This window comes from Hippichthys cyanospilos, chromosome 10, assembly GCF_059441005.1.
Source record: "Hippichthys cyanospilos isolate Australia breed blue-spotted pipefish chromosome 10, RoL_Hcya_1.0, whole genome shotgun sequence".
NCBI lineage: Eukaryota > Metazoa > Chordata > Actinopteri > Syngnathiformes > Syngnathidae > Hippichthys > Hippichthys cyanospilos.
In genome coordinates, this window is record NC_142378.1 from 2,712,501 (window position 1) to 2,732,453 (window position 19,953).

At 40.2% G+C, this 19,953-nt stretch overlaps 3 protein-coding genes and 1 long non-coding RNA gene across 6 annotated transcripts in view; 2 read left to right on the forward strand and 2 right to left on the reverse strand.

Moving 5' to 3' along the window:
• The window catches only part of atp10a (ATPase phospholipid transporting 10A), a 27,865-nt gene extending 24,898 nt beyond the window's left edge, over nt 1-2,967 (reverse strand). The window contains exon 1 of the mRNA XM_088425024.1: nt 2,368-2,967. Coding sequence (XP_088281150.1) covers nt 2,368-2,771 — 404 coding nt within the window. The 5' untranslated portion in view covers nt 2,772-2,967. The remainder of the gene's footprint in view (nt 1-2,367) is intronic.
• A 1,286-nt stretch (nt 2,968-4,253) lies between these two features.
• ube3a (ubiquitin protein ligase E3A) lies at nt 4,254-14,204 on the forward strand. 3 transcript variants are annotated; one of them, XM_088425018.1, is made up of 12 exons: nt 4,254-4,614; nt 4,900-5,035; nt 7,232-7,278; nt 7,375-7,616; nt 7,718-8,814; nt 9,517-9,661; nt 9,736-9,941; nt 10,558-10,722; nt 11,241-11,396; nt 11,484-11,557; nt 12,565-12,708; nt 12,886-14,204. In XM_088425018.1, coding segments are annotated over exons 3-12 (2,352 nt in total). In that variant the 5' UTR covers nt 4,254-4,614; nt 4,900-5,035; nt 7,232-7,276; the 3' UTR covers nt 13,007-14,204. The 3 variants fall into 3 exon arrangements, with proteins under 3 accessions (XP_088281144.1, XP_088281143.1, XP_088281145.1); XM_088425017.1 differs by having other exon boundaries at nt 4,254-5,035; XM_088425019.1 differs by lacking the exons at nt 4,254-4,614; nt 4,900-5,035 and adding an exon at nt 6,415-6,702.
• LOC148416605 (uncharacterized) lies at nt 10,240-15,701 on the reverse strand. The gene is made up of 2 exons (XR_015866922.1): nt 15,429-15,701; nt 10,240-10,674 (listed from the first exon to the last, which is right to left on the reverse strand). It is a non-coding gene; the product is annotated as an uncharacterized LOC148416605 (long non-coding RNA).
• The window catches only part of glis1b (GLIS family zinc finger 1b), a 90,149-nt gene continuing 85,461 nt past the window's right edge, over nt 15,266-19,953 (forward strand). The window contains exons 1-2 of the mRNA XM_088425016.1: nt 15,266-15,367; nt 15,436-15,714. Coding sequence (XP_088281142.1) covers nt 15,462-15,714 — 253 coding nt within the window. The 5' untranslated portion in view covers nt 15,266-15,367; nt 15,436-15,461. The remainder of the gene's footprint in view (nt 15,368-15,435; nt 15,715-19,953) is intronic.

Here is a 19,953-nt window from a genome sequence, read left to right on the forward strand (position 1 = left end):
GCCCTCAGCTGAGAAAAATGCAGCGTGACCAATGAATTTACTCTTGTTGATCAGAAGAGCACATGACTTTTGTTGTCTAGGCTAACCGCACTGTACACCACCGTCACTGTGGGACTAGCGAATGATTTGGACGAAACATAAATAGAGTTCACGTAAGAGGATTTTTGATTGTTAAAACAAGAGAAGTTCAATACTAATTTTTTTCCCAAATCGATAACACTAGTAGGAAGGTTTGCAGAAATGCAAAAAAATTAATGTCCTGGGAAATGTATTAGTTCATGCACTCGTCCTCCCGTTTGAGCGATTTAGCCTGTGAGTAAACGTGAGAAAGTTTGAGAGCAACGCATGTAGGATGAAGAGATAAAAATTCCTACAGGCAAGTATTCTTTTTCAGTCACGTTACTGACCACAATTGATAAACAAGATAAATGGAATACCTTGTCGTGTTCCCTAACTGGTGCAGACATTTTCATACTTTGTTACTGTTAACAGAATCAACTGGAGACATCATAACCTTTACATGAACCTCTCCGTTCTGGTAATATTTCTATGAGTGAACAAGGATGGACTCGGACATTGGTTCAGTCTGCTCACTTCTTATATTGAAAATAATGGAGCACTGGTTAGCACATTCGCCTCACAGTTAAGGGACCTGAGTTTGTACACCAGCTGGTTCCGGCCTTCCTGTGTGGAGTTTGCATGTTCTCCCCGAGCCCGAGTGGGTTCGCTCCACGCACTTCCTCCAACACTTCAAAAACATGCATGGCAGGTGTATTGGACATGCTTAATTGTTCTTATGTGTGATTGGGTGCATGGACGGTTGTTGGTCTTTGTGTGCCCTGCAATTGGCTGGCAATCTGTTGAGGATGTCCCCCGCCTACTGCCAGATGTCAGCTGAGATAGGCACCAGCAAGCCTGCGACCCTTGTGAAGATAAGCGGCTCTAGATAATGGGTGAATGAATATATTATACTGTCGCAAAAATGTTTAATTTCTTTGCCGATAAATACCATTTCTATATTTATATAATGCTTTAAATGTGGTCCTTTCTTTTAGTAATAAAGTTCTTCACTAATCATTACGGTATAATGATTATCACGATTATGATTTCGGCATACCATTTTGTGTCTAGTTTTATCTAATAAAATGAGGAACATGTGAAAGTTCAGATAGAGTTCACTGACAAAGTAGCCCAGTCTAAAGACCACACAGTTTTCTTCTAGGTGGAGACTAAGCGAGAGGTTGTTTAGTTCATCTGGAGTTCTATTTTCAAGAGCCAAGTGTTTACTCATTGTAAACTTCACTGGATGCTTCAAGTGCACGTTTACTCACAACCCCCCCACCGGGCGAAATCTCTCAAAAAGGGAGGACGGGCTCAAACATCAATGCTTCCATTATCTAAACTTTTTTGTAAATATTAGCACTTTTGGACAGAAGCGGGAACTTCCTGCGAGCCGCCTGCCACGTATGCGCCGCCATCACCTGGATGGAGTCGCATACGAGGTGGACTTAAGCCTAAAAAGTAAAAACACAGAACCTTTTGAGCGGTGTGAATTGTGCTCTGTATTACGTGTGCCACAGCCACGTTTTTTAGAAGAGCGGGAACGCCCCACAAACACAAGTGGAGGACGCTTGAGGACACCGGACATTTCATGCACGTTACAAATCCTGCACAGTGCAGGAAAGCTTCTAACGAAATAATATTTTGCACTACAATCCTCATATAGTTTATTTCATTCCATCTACCCCATAATAGATTCAGAAAGCGAGTCTATTCCCCTATTCGTGCTTCATTACTGTATCACTGGCCTTATTTCCCTATTAATGTTTTTATTGCCTACATATTCTTTGCTCTATTGTGTGAAATGTAAGTGAACACAATAAGAATTTCTTTGCTGTGTTTTTACAATGCATATGACAATACAACTGGTGAATCTTTCAATGCTAACGTATTCATAGCTTGTGCAAAAAATTGCTATTGATAGCTTGTGCATACCTAGCTTGACTACCACATTAAATAGTTACAAAATAAAAAAAGTAGCTGTTTTGGCGAGGGAAGTAAAAAGAGAATGATCACGTGTCCTAGGCTAACGCTAACCCTTTCAAATGTCAATTTTATTCTACCGTATGCCATGGGCCGCTGAAAAAAATGTCTGACAACAAATGGCCCCCGATCCATAGTTTGGACATCCCGAGTGACAAATCCACAGACTTTGGTCAATTAGTGGAACGCAGAGTTCAAAGCAAACGATGAGTCTGCTTTTAGTTGTTACGCCGGACGCAAGTGAAATCAGTTCTCGGTGTAAATGCTTTTCAAACCGGGTTCAAAACTTATGTTAACTCTGTCAGGAGACTTTGTATTACTCGCCTGCTGTAAACAAGGCAGTCCATGTGGTTGATCTCCGTGTCGGACCTGTGTCTCCGGTAATCCTCCCAAAGGTCTTTGATGGCCGTGACCGAGAGGATGAAGACCACCGGGGCAAGGGCGAGCTCCGGTTGGAAGGCGTTGACCACCGGCACGAAGTTGAGCAGCGCGATGAAGACAAAGTAAACATTGGCGAAGCGGTGGAACTGCTCGAAAAGATTCTTGGGCAGGAAGGAGAGCACCGTGTACTTGGTGGTTTTGATTTTGTTGTCGGCGTAGTGGCGGTTGGGGTTATCGTCCTCCTCGCCGGGGATGTTTGGATGAACGCTTCGGGTTTTATTCTCCTTTTTGCTCTTTTTCTTCTTCCGCGGCCTCAGTTTGACTTTGGCTCCTTCGCGGCTCGCCATGGCCGACGAAGACTTCTTATTTTTGGGGAAGGGCTTGGGAAGCGACGCCACAACTTTTCTCTCGCGCGGCGGGAAAAACAGCTCGCGTTAGCGGCTAGGTGATCATTCTTTTCCCCTCCGCGTTTTCTTTTTTTTTTTTTAATTACCTCGCCGAAACAGCTCCTTTTCATCCATGTCCTCACTCCGCCCGCCCGGAGGACAACTTTTAGCTTATTTGGGGCTTGTCACCTCTTTTTTTTCCACTTCGGGAAGGATGCTGATTTTACCCCGCCCCGGTTTGTCGATTTACAAACTACCTGGATGCGGCTGGCTAGCTAGCATCACCGTGGACTACAATTAGCTAGCCGGCTAGCAGTAGCTTGTGTAGATCTACGCTCTCGGCTGGAAACGTGAGACGTAAGCCCCGCCGGAGCCCAGCCCTGCTGCCCCCGCGACTGCCACGCTGTATTCCTGGAGTTATGTTCTTGTCCACAGGAAGTTAACTGGGCCGGGGAACAGGAGTTCATTTTTTTCGAGGCAAGGTGGAGGAGGAAACGAAGGAGTTGGAAGCACAAAAAAAATGAGGATTTAATTTGAGGTTGTTGAGTTACGTGACCCTCGTAGGAAAGACTGGTGCCTTGAGATACGACAAAGTGGATTTACGATTTATTTGTGACATGAGTTGATTGTTTTGATTTTGGTTTAGACACAAGTGCTGTTTAGTGGCTGTGAACTCAACTCTTGCTGATTGAAGCATTTTGGATTAGTGTGCAAATCAATGAAGGGCTTCAAAGAGGTTTCATCCCCGTTAAAAATAAAGTTAAAAAAAAGTTTTACATAAATATGAATTGAACTGCAAAATATACGTTTTTTAAAAGAAAAAATATCCCTCTGTCAATTTAAAATGACCTCACGGTTGCTCAGGGCTAATTTCATGACAAATTACGACTCAGTTTGCAAATGTGTGACTGAACTCAGAAAACAGAAGAGCTCTGGTTGATTGTCACCAGCAGCTTTGACAGGACTGGGCGAACTAGGGCCCGGGGGCCATATGCAAACCATTAAGATTTTTAATCTAACCTGCTGAACATGAACTGAAATGATCAGTCAGGAGAGTGAAAATAATATCCTATTAGTGCTTTAAAACAGTAACTCCTCGCAGGAAAAAAAAACTGTTCATTTCATTTTTAGTTGTCGAAAGTGTAATTCTAATAAATAGTTAAATACGTGGGACTTGAATAACACTGTGGTAATGCTGTTGTTAATTTTCTATTGAAGTTAAAGCATGAGTTTTCTAAATATACACATTTTTTTCTCTTATTAAATGTATTATCAAAACACTCCATCCACCTGTTATCAAATTAGCCCTTTTGTCAAATTTTTAGAAGCCTTTGTGACCCTTGAGTCAAAAAGTTTGAAAAAAGTGGCATTTTTTTCACATTTTATCGTATGTTGTATGTAATTCAATATTATACAGTACTATTTATTTTTTAAAAAATGGGGGGGGGGGGGGTTGGCTGGCACCTACATTGCTATTCATTTTATTAGGTAAATATTCAATGGTTTGTCCAAACTCGCTCCTCGTGGGCCGCCGTTCTGCATGTTTTTGAAGTTTCTACCCTCCCACACACCTGATTCAAATGATCATCTTATCGGCAAGCCTAATCACAATTCTGATCATTTGAATCAGGTGTCTTGGAGAATGGAAATATATTTAAAAAAAGAAAAACATGCAGGCAGGAGGCCTTAAAGCACCAGGTTTGGACACTAATGTTCTATGGGATATTAATACTCATATCTCAAGGCACCACTTGAATTGGAAATTGAATTCATCCATGCCGAGGTTGAACTGTGGCCATCATTGGTAAGTACCTAAAAACATTAGCTATTTATCATTTAAAATGTGTTTAGTAGCCAAATAAAGCACGTGGACAACAACATATGACTTAAAATCTCATCGTATCAAAACAAACTGGCAAATCATAAGTAAAGTTAATAAATAATGCTCGCTGAATGTCATCAGAACTGTAATTTTCCTAGAAAATTTAACTGGCATAAAAAATGCAAAACAAACACTGTGCTCCAGCGACATCTGACTGTAAACTGCGACATTTGGTGAAACTTTTTCCCCCAATGACATTTTTTCCAGATGGGAAATCAAACCTGAGGATTTTGGGTCACAGGCTACTTGCTTCAACACTTGCGCACAGCTGGAATAATAAGACGGAATAAAACGACGAGTCTCCTGGGCATCCATCCCATCAAATAAAGCTGGACTATTCCAGGTATTTCCCCGATATGCAACAACGCCATGTTGTAAAATTACAGCCTGATGCCGTTGGAAGTCATCACCAAAAGACAACTGGATTCAATTCAATAAAAACATTAGATTACAAAAAGCCATCAGCTTTTCCAAGGCGTTCGTCAAAAGTAAATCCGAACAAACATATATAATAAAAATGGATGAGCTCTTGGAGAAGAATTCCAAATATCCCCAAGATGGATGAGTGAGGTGTGTAAGATAACATTCCGGCCTTGAGAAATCAGGATGGGGAGAAAAAATAGTCAAGTTGTTCCAGTTGAAAATAAGATAAGAAAAAGCCTAAATCAAATACAAACCGTATTCGCCAGAGAGCGTGTTTTGCTAATCAAAGCTAACGCATTTTGTTATGACCAACCAACCATTCGGCCCCGCGAGGATCAATTTGAATTCCGATCAATTAGAATTTCAAATATATTCCGAGTGTCATTAATAGCGGAGTGAGAAATGATACAAAATGAAAGGAATAGACTGCTGCTGGGAATAAATGAATACAGTGTCACAAATTTGAATTTAGATTGTAAATGTAGGTCACTGCTTCTGATAGTGTTTAGGCCAGCAGAGAAGCCTTGGCATTAATAATATATTACTGGCAAGACATTCTGTTCAAATCAAATATCACTGCAACTGAGAAGTAGAAAATGTGCTTTATAACGACAAATGAACTCAAAAGGGAATATAAGCACAACATTTGAAATATATGGCCATAAATGGCCATATATGGCCAATTGGTTTAAATATGAATTTAAAAAAAAACACACAGTGCTTGCCAAAAGTAATATCAGGATTCATGAATGATGGTTTTCCTCAGACTACTGGAAAGCCTTTAATGATATTAAAACCACCTTAATTGGGAGTGAAATCATGGCCTAATGACTTTCAATACGCTCTAATGTATCATCGTGAAAAGATAATGAAAGGAGCCGCAGGGTGAAGGAGATTGATTTTTGGCCATTGCAATCATAAGTGGAAAATGTTTCACTGTGTGCATAATCAGGTTGAATATATGTACTGTGGAGATATGTATCTAATCATAAAATGTATGCAGTGTGGCCTATAATTTCTCTGCTATTTGTAAGCACTTTTTATGACAATCAAAATGTGTGCTTACAGCGATCCCAAGCGACAGTAACGGAAACTGCAGCAGTGGCCAAACTACAAAATATGTTTTTTAATTACATTATTTTTATCTATATTAAAAACGCATTTCCAACATAGGTTTGATGATATTATGAATAATTAAGATCGTAAAAAAATCAAAACAAAAATAAACGTGACTAAGAAAATTCGAATGAACGTGACCGTTTCGTCAGCGTGATCAAATAGTTGCGAATAAATTGCATAAAAGATATACAAAATTAATTGTGTATCTCGGTTTTGAAAATATTAACTCCATGAAATACACATAAACAGATGACGAAGGCGTCCAAGTTAGTTGGGGAGTCTTCGCGTTGCATGCTGGGATACTGTCACTCTCGCTATGACAAGATGGAGATTTTTGTTGTGATTTGTTAACAAAAAATAGCTCACCTTGAAGTTGTTGTCACTTTTAATACTACTTTATATTTGGCTGTGCTTATGTAGAAATAATTTCGTTTTGTTTAAAAAATAACGTAGCGAGGAAAATAAACAGTGAGTGGACGGCATGCCGCTAAAGTGTATTTTTTTGCAGCGTCACGGGCACACAAAAGCACTTTTATTGCCTGTCAAAGATCTTTTTTTGTCACTGCATGTGTGAGTTGCAATGTGAGTGTTGAACTAAAGTGAGCGCGTGGTTACAGTTGACTTTTTTTTTAGTCGTGTTTGTGCCGGTAGAAAGTCGAAGAAAATGTCAAGTTGCCAGCGTGACGTCACGGGTTGGGAGGGGTGGGGGTGAAGTTGAGCATGTTGTTGTTGACGTGTGTGAATAATAAACAAACATTGTAAACTTTGTTAGATTTGACTAACCGTTAATTGTTGTTTGCGGGAGTGTCCAAAAATAATTGTTGTTCCTGGAAGAAATAATTTTGAGTATTAACTGTTACAAAGAGACTCAAACTACTAACAATGAGACTTTTTTTCCCAACATATTTTGTTTGTTTTTTATATTTGCAACGTGATGAGTTTCTATCAAATTCCCAGATCTCAAAATGTACGAGCCGTGTGTAACTTTTTTTTTCAGGGTTATTGTCCTCTGGACCTATTGAAGGTTTTATAATCCACCCGAATGTAAGTCATCTCGCATTGTAATCAAAATGTTACTTCTTAAAATACAGATTTATAGTAATCTGAGTAAATATGGTGCAAAAATATCTTTGGCCGCAGGAACAGATCAGCGGCAAAGAATCTCATTGAGCGCTACTTTCGGCAGTTAACCGACGGCTGTGGTAATGTCGACTGTGACAATGAGTTTTGCGCCTCGTGTCGCCGTTTCCAACCGCTGGATAAAAACACGGCGGCGGTCCGAGCGCTGGAGCTGTGCAGGATCAAGGCCAAGCTGTGCGATGTGAAAAGGTCGCAGCCAGAATCTGATATTCAGGCTCTGGATCTCAAGGAAGACTTCTCAGGTACTTTACATTTCAAGTAAAATATTTTGTTGTTGTTGATTATAGTACATACACACACACAGAAGCTGAAAAATTGATTGTCCTTTTTTGTTGGTCTCCAGATGTCCATTACCTCACAGAGAACACACTTTGTATGATTCTAAGTGTGTGCGAAGAGGAAGGCGACTACTCCGCCCTCATCCGTGTCGTGGGCCGGGTGTTCTCCAACGCCGGTTCCCTGATAAAAAGTTTCCGCAAGGATGGACCCGAGTCCTCGGAACCCGGCACCTCCCACGAGGTCACCGTGGACATCGAGTCAGTGCGGCGCGTCTACCAGCGACTTCAGACCATCGAGCGGGCCGAGTCCGCTTTGGTCAACGCGCTCGTCTACCTCGCTCCCAACGTGGAGCTGGACCTGGAGTACCTGGAGGTGTACGAGAGCGATCCGGACTACCTGAATATTTTCGTCATCCTGATGGAGAACGGAAACCTTCACAGTCCAGAGTACCTGGATCTGGCGCTGCCGCAGTTGTGCAAGGCCATGAGCAAGCTCCCGGTGGCCGCCCAGAACCGTCTCTGCAAGCTGTGGTCCGGATATGAAGTCCCGCACATTCGCCGCATTATGGAGACCTTCCAGCAGCTGATAACTTACACTGTGATCAGCCAGGAGTACAACGGCGAGCACCTGGTCAACGAAGATGAGACGGTGGTGGCCGCCTGCAAGTGTCTCAAGGTGGTCTTCTACGCCAGCATGGTGGGCGGCGACGTGGACACGGAGCACAACGATGAGGACGAGGGCGACGCGTCCGACTCGGACGAGCTCAGCCTGCACGAGCTTCTCGGCGAGGAACGGCTCTACAAGAAGGGTCCTCAGGTGGACCTACTGGAGAAAGAACTCGGGGTCCGGCCGATCGACTGCAGGAAGCCCCTCATCCCGTTCGAGGACTTTGTCAACGAGTCCCTGAACGACGTGGTGGAGATGGACAAAGACTTCACCTTTTTCAAGGTGGACGCAGAAACCAAGTTCTCCTTCCAGACTTGTCCCTTCGTTCTCAACGTATACACCAAGAATCAGGGGCTGTACTACGACAATCGGATCAGGATGTACAGCGAGCGTCGCCTTACTGCCCTCTACAGCATGGTGCAGGGACAGCAGCCTAGCCCTTACCTCAAGCTCAAAGTGCGGCGAGATCACATCATCGATGACGCGCTTGTCAGAGTGAGTCACTGCCGTTGTTTATTTGGACGGTCCTTTAAATTGTCTCCGTCATTTTGTCTCAACAAGCAAAGCCCAACACATGAGGCATCATTAGAAAGGCAAGAATGTCCTTTCCTGGGGACACTAGGACTTATTAAGGTAGCTCAGATGAGTCGACAAAGATAGAGCAAAAACAAATGTCCACTGCAGTGGACACAAATTCATAGACTGGTTCTTAGACGTATATTCCAGTTTATCAAAACTTATTTTCAGCCCTGAAAACTTAATATTTGTTCTAATTAATCACTAAAACATTGTTCATGTACAACTGATAGTTTTAAAAACACATTATGGGCTGAGCCGACAACCAATCACGGTTCAGCTTACAAATGTCACATGACCAAACCCAGGAAACAGTTGAGCACATGCGATGCCATTTTCAATCGACAGCAAGTGACAAAATCTGATTTTGAAGATATTAACTGCATGAAAAATATTTCACTTATCAAATAGATTTTAGGCAAAATATTGAATTTTTACTTCTGAAAAAAAATGTTTAGGAGCTCTTTGTTTTATTTTAACCGGGCTTTTAATTCAAATGAATTATACCAGCTGAGCTTTTGAAAGTTGAGTTTAGTGTCATAGTCTATGGTGTATTTGATTCATGTCCAACTGTCCAATTGAAATCCTGTCGTCCATTTTCTATTACCGCCAATGATGCAGCTGGAGATGATCTCCACGGAGAACCCGTCCGACCTGAAGAAGCAACTCTTTGTCGAGTTCGAGGGCGAGCAAGGCGTGGACGAGGGTGGCGTCTCCAAGGAGTTCTTCCAACTGGTCCTGGAGGAAATTTTCAATCCTGACATCGGTAAGAGTATCACAGTGTAAATTGCGGTCTTGAACCTGCTATTTTGATCTCCTCAATCCCTGCTTGACTTGCAGGAATGTTCACGTACGATGACGACACCGAGCTCTTCTGGTTCAACTCGTCCTCCCTGGAGAACGAAGCCCAGTACACTCTTGTGGGCATCGTGCTTGGCCTCGCCATCTACAACAACTGCATCCTGGATGTTCACTTCCCCATGGTGGTCTACAGGAAGCTCATGGGCAAACGGGGCACCTTCTACGATCTCCCTGACTCACATCCAGTACAGTTGCCTATGCTTTACTTATCTGCCAGCCCAGTTGTAATGGAACTTTTGACGTCTATGGCAGTTTATGAAACTGAAATAGGAATATTTATGATGTCATAATTTGAGTATTTTGACTTTTGAGACATTATGGGAGTCCAGGCTAAGCCAATCATCAAAGTCATTGAAAGGTTTGCAAATGTCATAAGTAGGTCGCTAGCGCCATCCGGTGGTTTCTGGGTGTCAACACAAAAAATTCTATTGCACCTCGTTCACAAGTTGTCATTTAAAAGATTGATGCAAAACTCGAGGGAACTGCATGATAAAACATTGGGTGTTCCAATTTTTAATGGCAGTAAATGAGCCTGACATGGGCTAAATCTGACACTTACAGGGTGTACCTTTTGTCCTCCCGTTTGCAAGCATTTTGAAGTGACTGCAGTGTGGCATAGTGGAAGTCGTCATGTTTTGACAATCTATGCAATATTTTAGCCTCAGTGTTTTTGTTTTTTTGAATCCATTTCCTTTGATATCATACATCGAAAACATCAAAAAGCCTGAGCTGGGTCAAAAGTGGTAAAGACCATTGATAATCTTCGGGGCCTTTTACATTATCGTCGTTTTTGTGTTCCAGGTTCTATACCATGGTCTGAAGGAGCTGCTGGACTACAATGGGGATATAGAGGCAGACATGGCTCTCACCTTCCAGATCTCCCACAACGACCTTTTCGGAAGCCCCGTGCTGTACGACCTGAAGGAGAAGGCGGAAGACATTCCTGTTACCAAGGAGAACAGACAGGTAACAAGAAACTGAGGGAACTTCCATTAATCCATACAGGTGATATGCCGGCTATGGCCATGTAAATTTAAACACCAAACAATGGAGTGTTCCCTCGCTATAATGCTGTTCACCTTTTGCAGCAACGACAGAGTTCAATCATTGAAATTAAATTTCCATTTGTAAAACCTATCTTTGTATTTTATTTTTTTTTTATAGGAAAACATAACGAGAGCCCAGATAAAGCAAAGTAACGAAGAAAGCGAATTAATGGCAGTTTTTTTTTTTTTAGTTGTCAAAAAAACATTTTGCCCTTTGCTCTCTAATGCAGTGGTCCCAAACCACCGGTCTGCGGACCGGTACCGGTCCGTGGATCAACTGGTTGGCTGCTTCCGAAATAATGTTTTGGAGATGATTTAACAGTTCATACGTTTGTGCTTGATCTTTGTTTTTTGGCGCCGCTTCTGGCCGTTGTTGATATTACATACACAGCAGCCAATACAAACATTTTTTTTTTTTTTTTTTTTTTTTTTGGGCAGGAGTTTGTGGACCTTTACACTGACTACATCCTGAACACAAGCGTGGAGAGGCAGTTCCGGGCCTTCAAGAAAGGTTTCCTCATGGTCACCAATGAGTCCCCCATGAAATACTTGTTCAGGCCCGAGGAAGTGGAACTGCTTATCTGTGGAAGCAGGGTGAGGAAGCATGCTATCCAAATCCAGTTTGGTTTGGCTGTTGCTGTCTTTGCTTTTTAAGAAACCACTATTCTCGTGAACAAACAGAAACTTGACTTTGAGGCCTTGGAAAAGACGGTGGAATACGATGGAGGTTATAGCAAGGACACGCAAATTATCAAGTAAGTTTGACTGTCGAAAAAAAGCCGTGGTTATGTTAATCATGTCATATTAAGTTTCTCCACTGAAATGAACGTAAGTGCTACTGATCCAGTCCTCCGACCTTAAAACTCAACAAAAAGGACCGTGATAGGAGGGATTTTGTGGATGGCGTTTGGCCACATGGGGGCAGTATAACACAGACTGACGGATATGCAATCAGATCAGTAAAATGCAATATTACTGTAATTTTTCAAGCACACTTCACTTTCTTCCATTTTTAACTCATTCAATCCCCTTTTATATATATATATATATATATATATATATATATATATATATATATATATATAATTTATTTATTTTTTTTTTTTTCCAAAATATTAAAATCCAGGTACTTTTATTTTTCAACTGGTACCTCATGAATTAAGTATTAAAGTAAGCAATTACGTCCGGGAATGAAATACTAAATAGACTACTTTATTTAATTAAGTGCTAAAGTAATTGACTATGTTGTATGATTGAACACTAAAATAATTGATTACATGATTTTCTAAAGTACTCAATTACTCTCCGTACTCAAGTAAGTAATCAATCGCGTTAACATTCAACTACCTTAGTTTAGTACTTTAGAGCCTCCTTTAGCCAAACACACAAACACAGTACCTGAGATTGAATGTCTTGACTCGTAAACGTAAAAAAAACGTCTTTGGGACTGAATGGGTGGCAGCACATTGCAGAGTATGTAATAATTGAATACAAATTAAAATCTTTTGGGGTGCATGTTATATATTATGACTGAGAATTCATGGTAGTAAGTAAAAATATACGCCTGTGGTATTGTTGGAATATCTGACTGTGTTGCTTCACCAGTGGTGTTCAAGCGTCGGTTTGCTTAGGGCAATAACAACGTCACTGTATTGTGCTAATTGTTAGCACATTCGTGGCGGTTCCAATAATCTGCTAGCATCAAGCTAGCTAGAAAATTCAAATCTAATAATAGCTGTTTATGGACTTCTTTTTTTGGTAGGGATTTTTGGGAAACACTGCATTCATTTGGAGAGGAACAGAAAAGGCTGTTCCTTCAGTTCACCACGGGTACAGACAGAGCGCCGGTCGGTGGGCTCGGCAAGCTCAAAATGATCATCGCCAAAAATGGCTCCGACTCAGACAGGTATGGACCACCATCATTTTTTTTGTGTATGAGTGATACAGGTCAAGAAATATGCCAGGATCCAAAGCAAGCTACACTCAAGCTCCAGCTTCTATCAATTTTTGAAGCCAAGCATCTCCTGATCCAAAGCATACCACATCGCACGTCCTTTCGGCGACTTTGCGTTTCTTTTCACAGGCTGCCAACGTCGCACACCTGTTTCAACGCTCTGCTCCTTCCGGAATATTCCTCCAAGGAGAAACTGCGAGAGCGACTCCTCAAGGCCATCACTTATGCCAAAGGCTTCGGAATGCTGTGACGTTCCTGCCGTCAAATTTTTATTTTGGGCTACCAACCAAGTATGCCTTATATAACAGTGAGGGGTACCCTTGCTCCACAAATAACTCAACAAGCCTCACAACAGCGGGACTTTTTGTTTGTTTTTTTTTTCTTTTGCAAAAAGCTGTGAAAGTGCACTTCAAAATGTGACATGAATTGTTCGTTTGCTAAGCCACACCCTCTAAAAGGACACACTGGCCAATTACAGTGCAGCACACACAAGAGGTCGCATTGAATTCAATGATATGGGTCAGAGGCTAACAAAGCTATGCGGCCATGCAAATGTATTTTTATTTTGGGCCAAAATGCTAATGCTACGCTAATAACTTCAATTCATTTCGAAACACTGGCGGTTTAATAAAACCGAATCCCTGAATCAATACAGATTGTTAACAAATGTTAATGCTATGCTACACTGTAAAAACAAATGCTGTTTTTTAACAGCTTCAATTATGGTAACACAAAATGAAAAATTATTTTATTATGTATTTTATTGGTCTTCTATCCAAAACCTCAAATTAACCCACATAAATGAAGCTTCTGGATAAAGCTATGTGGCCAATAAGACCAAGCCACGCGTCCATCCAAAATGCTAACACTATAGCCACCTTCGATCCATTAAGGTTGAGGGTTAGGTTTAATTTCCAAAATAGCCCCAGAAAAGTTGCAAGCTTAGAACAAGGAAGGCTATGTAGCCTCCCAGAATGCTATTGCTAGGTTACTAACATAAGATGTTGCATTATTTTCAATTTCTTGTTTTTTCCCTATGACAATGAAGATACTCTTATCCAGAGATGTTGCAAACCATTGCTCACTTAAAACCCTCAAAAATCAACAGGCGCATCTTTGCATGACCCAAGGTAAGCCTTGTACTTGTATTATGTGAAAAATTGCATTATGATGTTGTTAGCTCATAATACTAACACAAAGATAACATGCCACTGAGTGGACGATCAATTTCAGCGCATACAATATATTGATATCTGATATTTTGAAGTGGTTTTAAATATTACTCGCGTGTGTGAAAATCGGATGGTAAAATTTCACATCCTTCTGCTTGTTTTTGATGAAAATCAAAGGGATTGTTTTTTTTTATTTGGGCGTATTCCTCAGGTAAATAACGTCTGTGGCATGCTGAAATCAAAGTGTACAAACCGTAACTATTTTGCCAAGGTAATAAAAGGGAAAAAAAAAACTCTTTTTACTCATCAATGTACTGCACTGACAGGAGAAGATTGAAGGGATAAAAACAAACCAAAAAACAATCCACGATGCAGGTAAACCTATTAAGAATGTACTTTTAATAACAACTCAAGATGGCTGTCAAGAAAAAAAAAAATGATAGCGTTCATTTGTTTTTCCGCTTTTCAGATTTCCCCATAGCACATGAATGGTATGGACCGAAAACGCCAAAATTAAATAAATAAATGTACTATTCAATAATTAAAAAAAAGTGTCATTAAATAATTAATTTTTTCGTTAATCAGCTAAAAGTGTCTTTAATTAAATACATTTTTAATGAATTAATTAAATGTGTCAATTTTTTTTATTGAATCTATTTTTTTTTAATAACGACACTTATTGATTACATTCATATATTCATTAAATGTGTCATTAATTAACTGTTTCATTAAATAGTTTTATTTAATTGATGAAACAACACATTTATTTCGTTAATGACACTTTTAATTATTCATCATTAATGAATGAAACATTTAATTATTTAATGACACGTTTATTTAATTATTGAACGTTCAATTTATTTAATGAAATTCGGCACTTTCGCTCCTCCGTAGAACGCAACTTGGGTCTCTGACGCTTCAGTCGCTAGACGGCGCTGCATTACAACTCATAAAGGCAAAATCTGTTCATTGGCGGATCATGCGTTGGAATATTCTTAGTATTCATTCAGTAATGTTAATAATCACCCACAAATGACTTCGAGTGGTTTAAAGGGTAAAAAACTAGTCAAAATTGTACAAAACTTTCATTCATTATTATGACTAAATTTAATTAAAAAACGCCGGTTTTAACAATAATATTTAATATATAATTTTGTATACCATGATAAAAAAAGAATGCAGACTTTTTTGAGATCATGCACACACACAAATCCCAGCCTCCTCCGTCGTCATCGCTGGAGCCCGGTCCACATATCTGGTGTCAATCAGAACCGAAAAAAAAAGAGAGAGAGAGTTCACTCAGAGAGAGAGAGAGAGAGAGAGAGAGAAGTGATGCTGATCCTCGCTCAGCACAGAGGATGCTATCGATCAGCCTCGCACATCCCCGCGATTCGCACTCGTAAAAGCCCCCCCACCCCCTTTCGAACGCCGACGATGAGGTGCCGATCAATGCATCCCGCCTCGCCCCCCAAAACACCCCCAAAGTAACCGTTGTCGCACCTCTCAGGTAGCGCCGACTCGGAAAGGCTCCCGATGCAGAACCCCGCGGCGGCGCAGTCCGGGATGGTGAGCCAGTGCCAGCCGATGTTCGCCGACTTCGGGGCGGACACGTGGGCGCGGCGCGCCGGGGCCGCCGGCTTCGGAGGAGGAGGCCACGGTTACCACCAGCATCACGTCCAGCATCAGGAGGAGCTGAGCGCCAAGCGCTCGGGCGATCCGCCGGCCGTCAAAGCGCACGTGGCCGCCAAAGCTCCGCGATCCTGCTTCAGCTTCCCTCGCGCGCAAGGTAGGAGATCCGCACTGAAAGTACGCATCAATTCATTAGGTAAAAAAAAAAAAAAAAAAAGCATGTATTCGGTTAAAAGTGGGAGTATGTGTTTAATAATTTACGCCCCGCATTAATGCACGTTTCCTTCATTTTCCAGAATAGTCTCAAGAGTTAAAAAAAATAATGACAATTTTCCAAAATTTCCTTACAAAATACCACGTTTATTAGTCGCGTTAATTTTTGTTGTTGACCCAAGGTAGGTGCAGATGTGTTGTTTAAAACTATTCTAATTTCCGTCATTTTGCAATTCTTGGAAATTTTAATCAAAGCGATTATGTTTGTTTTATTGTATAAGTGATAACTCCTTAATTCCAACTAGAACCATACTGCTTCTCAACCTTTTTTTTTTCAAAGATGCACCCCTTGCAAAATAAGTTTTTCATACCCTCTAACTAGCACAAAGCAGTTTTGATTAGATAAAAACAAAACGATTTAGACGTTAGACTTTTATTTGTGGCTCACCTACCGAAAAGTTGTGTCTCTAATAACAATCCACATGTATATAAAACTTAATGGCAGACGAAGTTTTGGAAAGGTGTCAGTCATAACAACATTTACAATAAGTCGCTTAATGTTTCAATTAATTTGCTCTTAACTTGAAAATAATAATGTCGTTGATGTCATAACAGTGAAATGCATTCAGTTTTCTGATATTTGCAAAAACCTTATCAAAATCTCATACCCTCATTTGAGAGCTGCTGATTTAGTTGCAGAAAATGTCAAATTGATAAAATACACTAAAAAAAGACATATTGTCATTATTATATTTTTGGCCCTAAAGCCAAAGTAAATTATGCAGCGTTCAATGAATTTAACCGATGAACACTTCACACTAAATTGTTGTAAAATTCCATCTATATGCTGTGCTTAATTTAATATTGCTAAGGACTGTAGCTGTGGAGTTATCTATTTTATTGCTCATTTTCTATGAAAAATGTCAAACTCAGTTGAAGGTCATTTACTGTAAATTTGAACGTTATATAATACTGTACGAGCGTAATATTGAACTTGGCTTTTTATTTTGCAGCAAAAAAACTTCTCTAAGAAAAAAAATCAAACAACAAGAAGCGATAATGTTTTGGTTGTCTTTTAGTAAAGAGTAACGTATTTGAGTAATATTTAAATCTAGATTTTGAGATTTTTTTTTCTACTCTAAGAAATGTCGCTGCGCTCTTAGTTTAAACGCAACACAATCACCACTGCTTGTCATTTTTCACTTTTTCCCATTTCACATTTGAACGCATGTCACTTTAAAAGGCGGAGCCTGGGCGTGTGATTGACGTGGGCGTCGGTGAATGAGAGCTACTTTTGGCCAAGGTTAGGCTGGCCAAACGTTTGCCAGTCGAGTGATTGAACTTAATCATTTGTTTATTTCGATACTCTTTCAGCGATATGCAAATGAAGCTCTCGTGAAGCCCCGAAGCACTTGGATGAATTGTTTTGAAAAGGGATTCGGTTTTCCTTGCTTCAGTTGTAATGACATATTTTGGCAAAAAGCAAGGCAGCACTGAATCTGAAACATCTTTATTGTGAAATCTTTGGCAAGCACGCATGCAAGCGCGCATTGTTGTGTTGAATCAGGAATCAATTTCTCCCGTCAATCGTTCAGATTTTAACACGTCGGTGCTGAATTTCGATTTTTAATTAGCGGTGCGCGGTAGCTTCTTTTGCTTTCCCTTTAAATGTAGATTTGTGTTTGTCGTGCATATTTTCTTTCCTGATGAAAAACGATGCTAGTGTAGCCCATCCGTCGATGATCAGTAGCGCATGTGAATTATTATATTTTTTTTCCAAAATAAAGCGTTCATGGTAAATATCTAATTAATATTATCATGAAATCTTTATTCTAATATTACATTGCGACATAAGGTTATAATCCTTAGAGGGAAATTTATATAATTTGCTCAAAAATAACACATTATTGCCCTTCTTGTTTTAAATTATCGCAATCGAAAAAAGTTAAGAACTGGAATTTGAGACAGAATCGTCCAAATTCGTACAATTCCCAATCGTACACCACGGTATTTGTTTTTGTTTTGATATCTTCACCAGGTTCTGGGGGAAAAAAAATGAGAATGGGGTATGAGAGGAGAAGTGGCAATAAAACAGGCCAAAATACAGATTTCAGGGGGTAAAGCAGAGCAGGAATGAATTTGACTTTTAACTGCACATTTCCAGTAAAATCCATGACTGGTTTTATAGGTTTTCCTGTCCAGTGAAGAATATTTCCTCCCGCATATTTGGAAAAACAGTATTTATTAGCAACTATAAAACGTGTGGATTAAAAAAAAAAAAAAAAAAACTTCCTTAAAATCTTCCTTGCGAATCATCTAAACACTTTATGCTTGATAAGACCATAAATCGAACGTATTTATTTTCCACCCCTTGTTTTAAAACTCACAGCAAAAAAAGCTCAGTCGCTAAAACGGGCATTTTGTTTCGTCGAGCTAGCCTTGCGGGAAGCGTGCATTGAGCGCAGGCCGCTTCATCCTGAGAGAGCGGAGGTAATTACCCCGTCCTAAATCATGATTAGACAGAACAGACTTTTATATTAGCAGTCATCCTTGCAGCAAGAAGGGGAGGATCAACGTATTTGATTGTTGTTTCTTCTTGCCAAACACAAACCATATGTCCTCCCGACGTGTCTCGGCGATTATTACGAGCTCCGGCCGGCCCCGGGCGCTCCGTGCCGAGCATCCAGCGCCCGGAATGAATCGTCCCATTGTCCTTCTGCCGCCGCCGCTTTTGAACCGGAGCTCCGTTGCCGAGTATGCCGTGCGGATTATACCGAGCAAGGCATGTTTGCGTTTGTTTGTTTGTGTTGCTCCACGGGGGCGAACTCGCTTGGATTTCCTTGACATATGAAATATACTCTTCCACCTCCCACGTAGCGCTGAAAAACGATGACCCCAACTGTAACCCTAACCCATGACCCGATTAAATCTGCTCCCGTCTTCAAAACATAATGTCGTAAATTCAGTACCGTTGCTCAATTTTTGTCTCGCTGTGTACATACTCTGTTCTTAATTCAAAAGCTGCAGTTTGATATTTACATATCCTAGCATATTTTTCGCACGATAAGGCGCACCGGACTATAAGGCGCACCGTCAATGAATGACCCATTTTTAAACTTTTTTCACATATAAGGTGCACCGCATTATAAGGCGCATAGAACAGAAGCTACAGTAGTGGCTGGGGTTGCGTTATGCATCCACTATGCTAAAGGGAATGTTAACAAAACAATTAGATTAGTCAGTCAAACTTGAATTAAAGACAGTCAGAAATGAAGAATAACGATGATTTGTGGAAAGTATTGTCTGAACAATGGGAAAAATACCTCTTGATTACATTAAAAAAAAATCTTAAGATTAATGCCGAGACTAAACCAGAGTTTTAAAGAATATACTTGGGATTCAACTTAATTTTTTAATCAAAATGCACCCTAAAACCTTGAAATGCAGTATATTGTTTCGTTGATTTTAAAACAGTCGCTGGTTTCATTTATAAAATTGCACTTCCTTTTATAGAAACTTGTGTTTTTTTGCTCCTTGTCCCCATATACAGTAAATTGCTTCAAAATTACAGCTTATATAGCATTTCAAAATTTCAAACAGGGTGCTTTAGAAACTGTAAATGTCAGAAATACATTTATAACTGAAATGCAAGTTATATGGCAAAGAAAATTGAAGGATTTTAAATGCATCTTATAGTGTGGAAAGTATGATACTGAAAATTCTTTCATATATTCGGATGAAAATAAATATATATTTTCGCCTGGTTAAAGGACTGTTGTGAATACAGGAGACGATGAAACTTATTTCCACTAAAAAAAAAGTGTATCCAAACCACAGAAGTGACTTTCGGGTTAAAATGGTGCATTTGAGTAAGTCTGATTTGTTCAAAAGTGATCAGTAGGAATGGGAACCGAGTCAGTTTAGCCATTTAAATCCACTAAACTGCTTTTGAAAAGGAATCCGACGACTCTCGCCAGCCTATATGGAGCAGTTACCCGCTAATGCTGTTCACCACCGCTAGTGCTGCTAACCGCTACTTTTAGAGTCGCCGCTAATCGCTGGCAACAGTCGTCACATAATACAGTGTCAGTATAATGGCATTTTTTAATATTTTTTTAGCATACTTGATTAGCTTAACTGCCAATTTAACTTGATAACAGGACCATATCGCATTCTGGAAGTG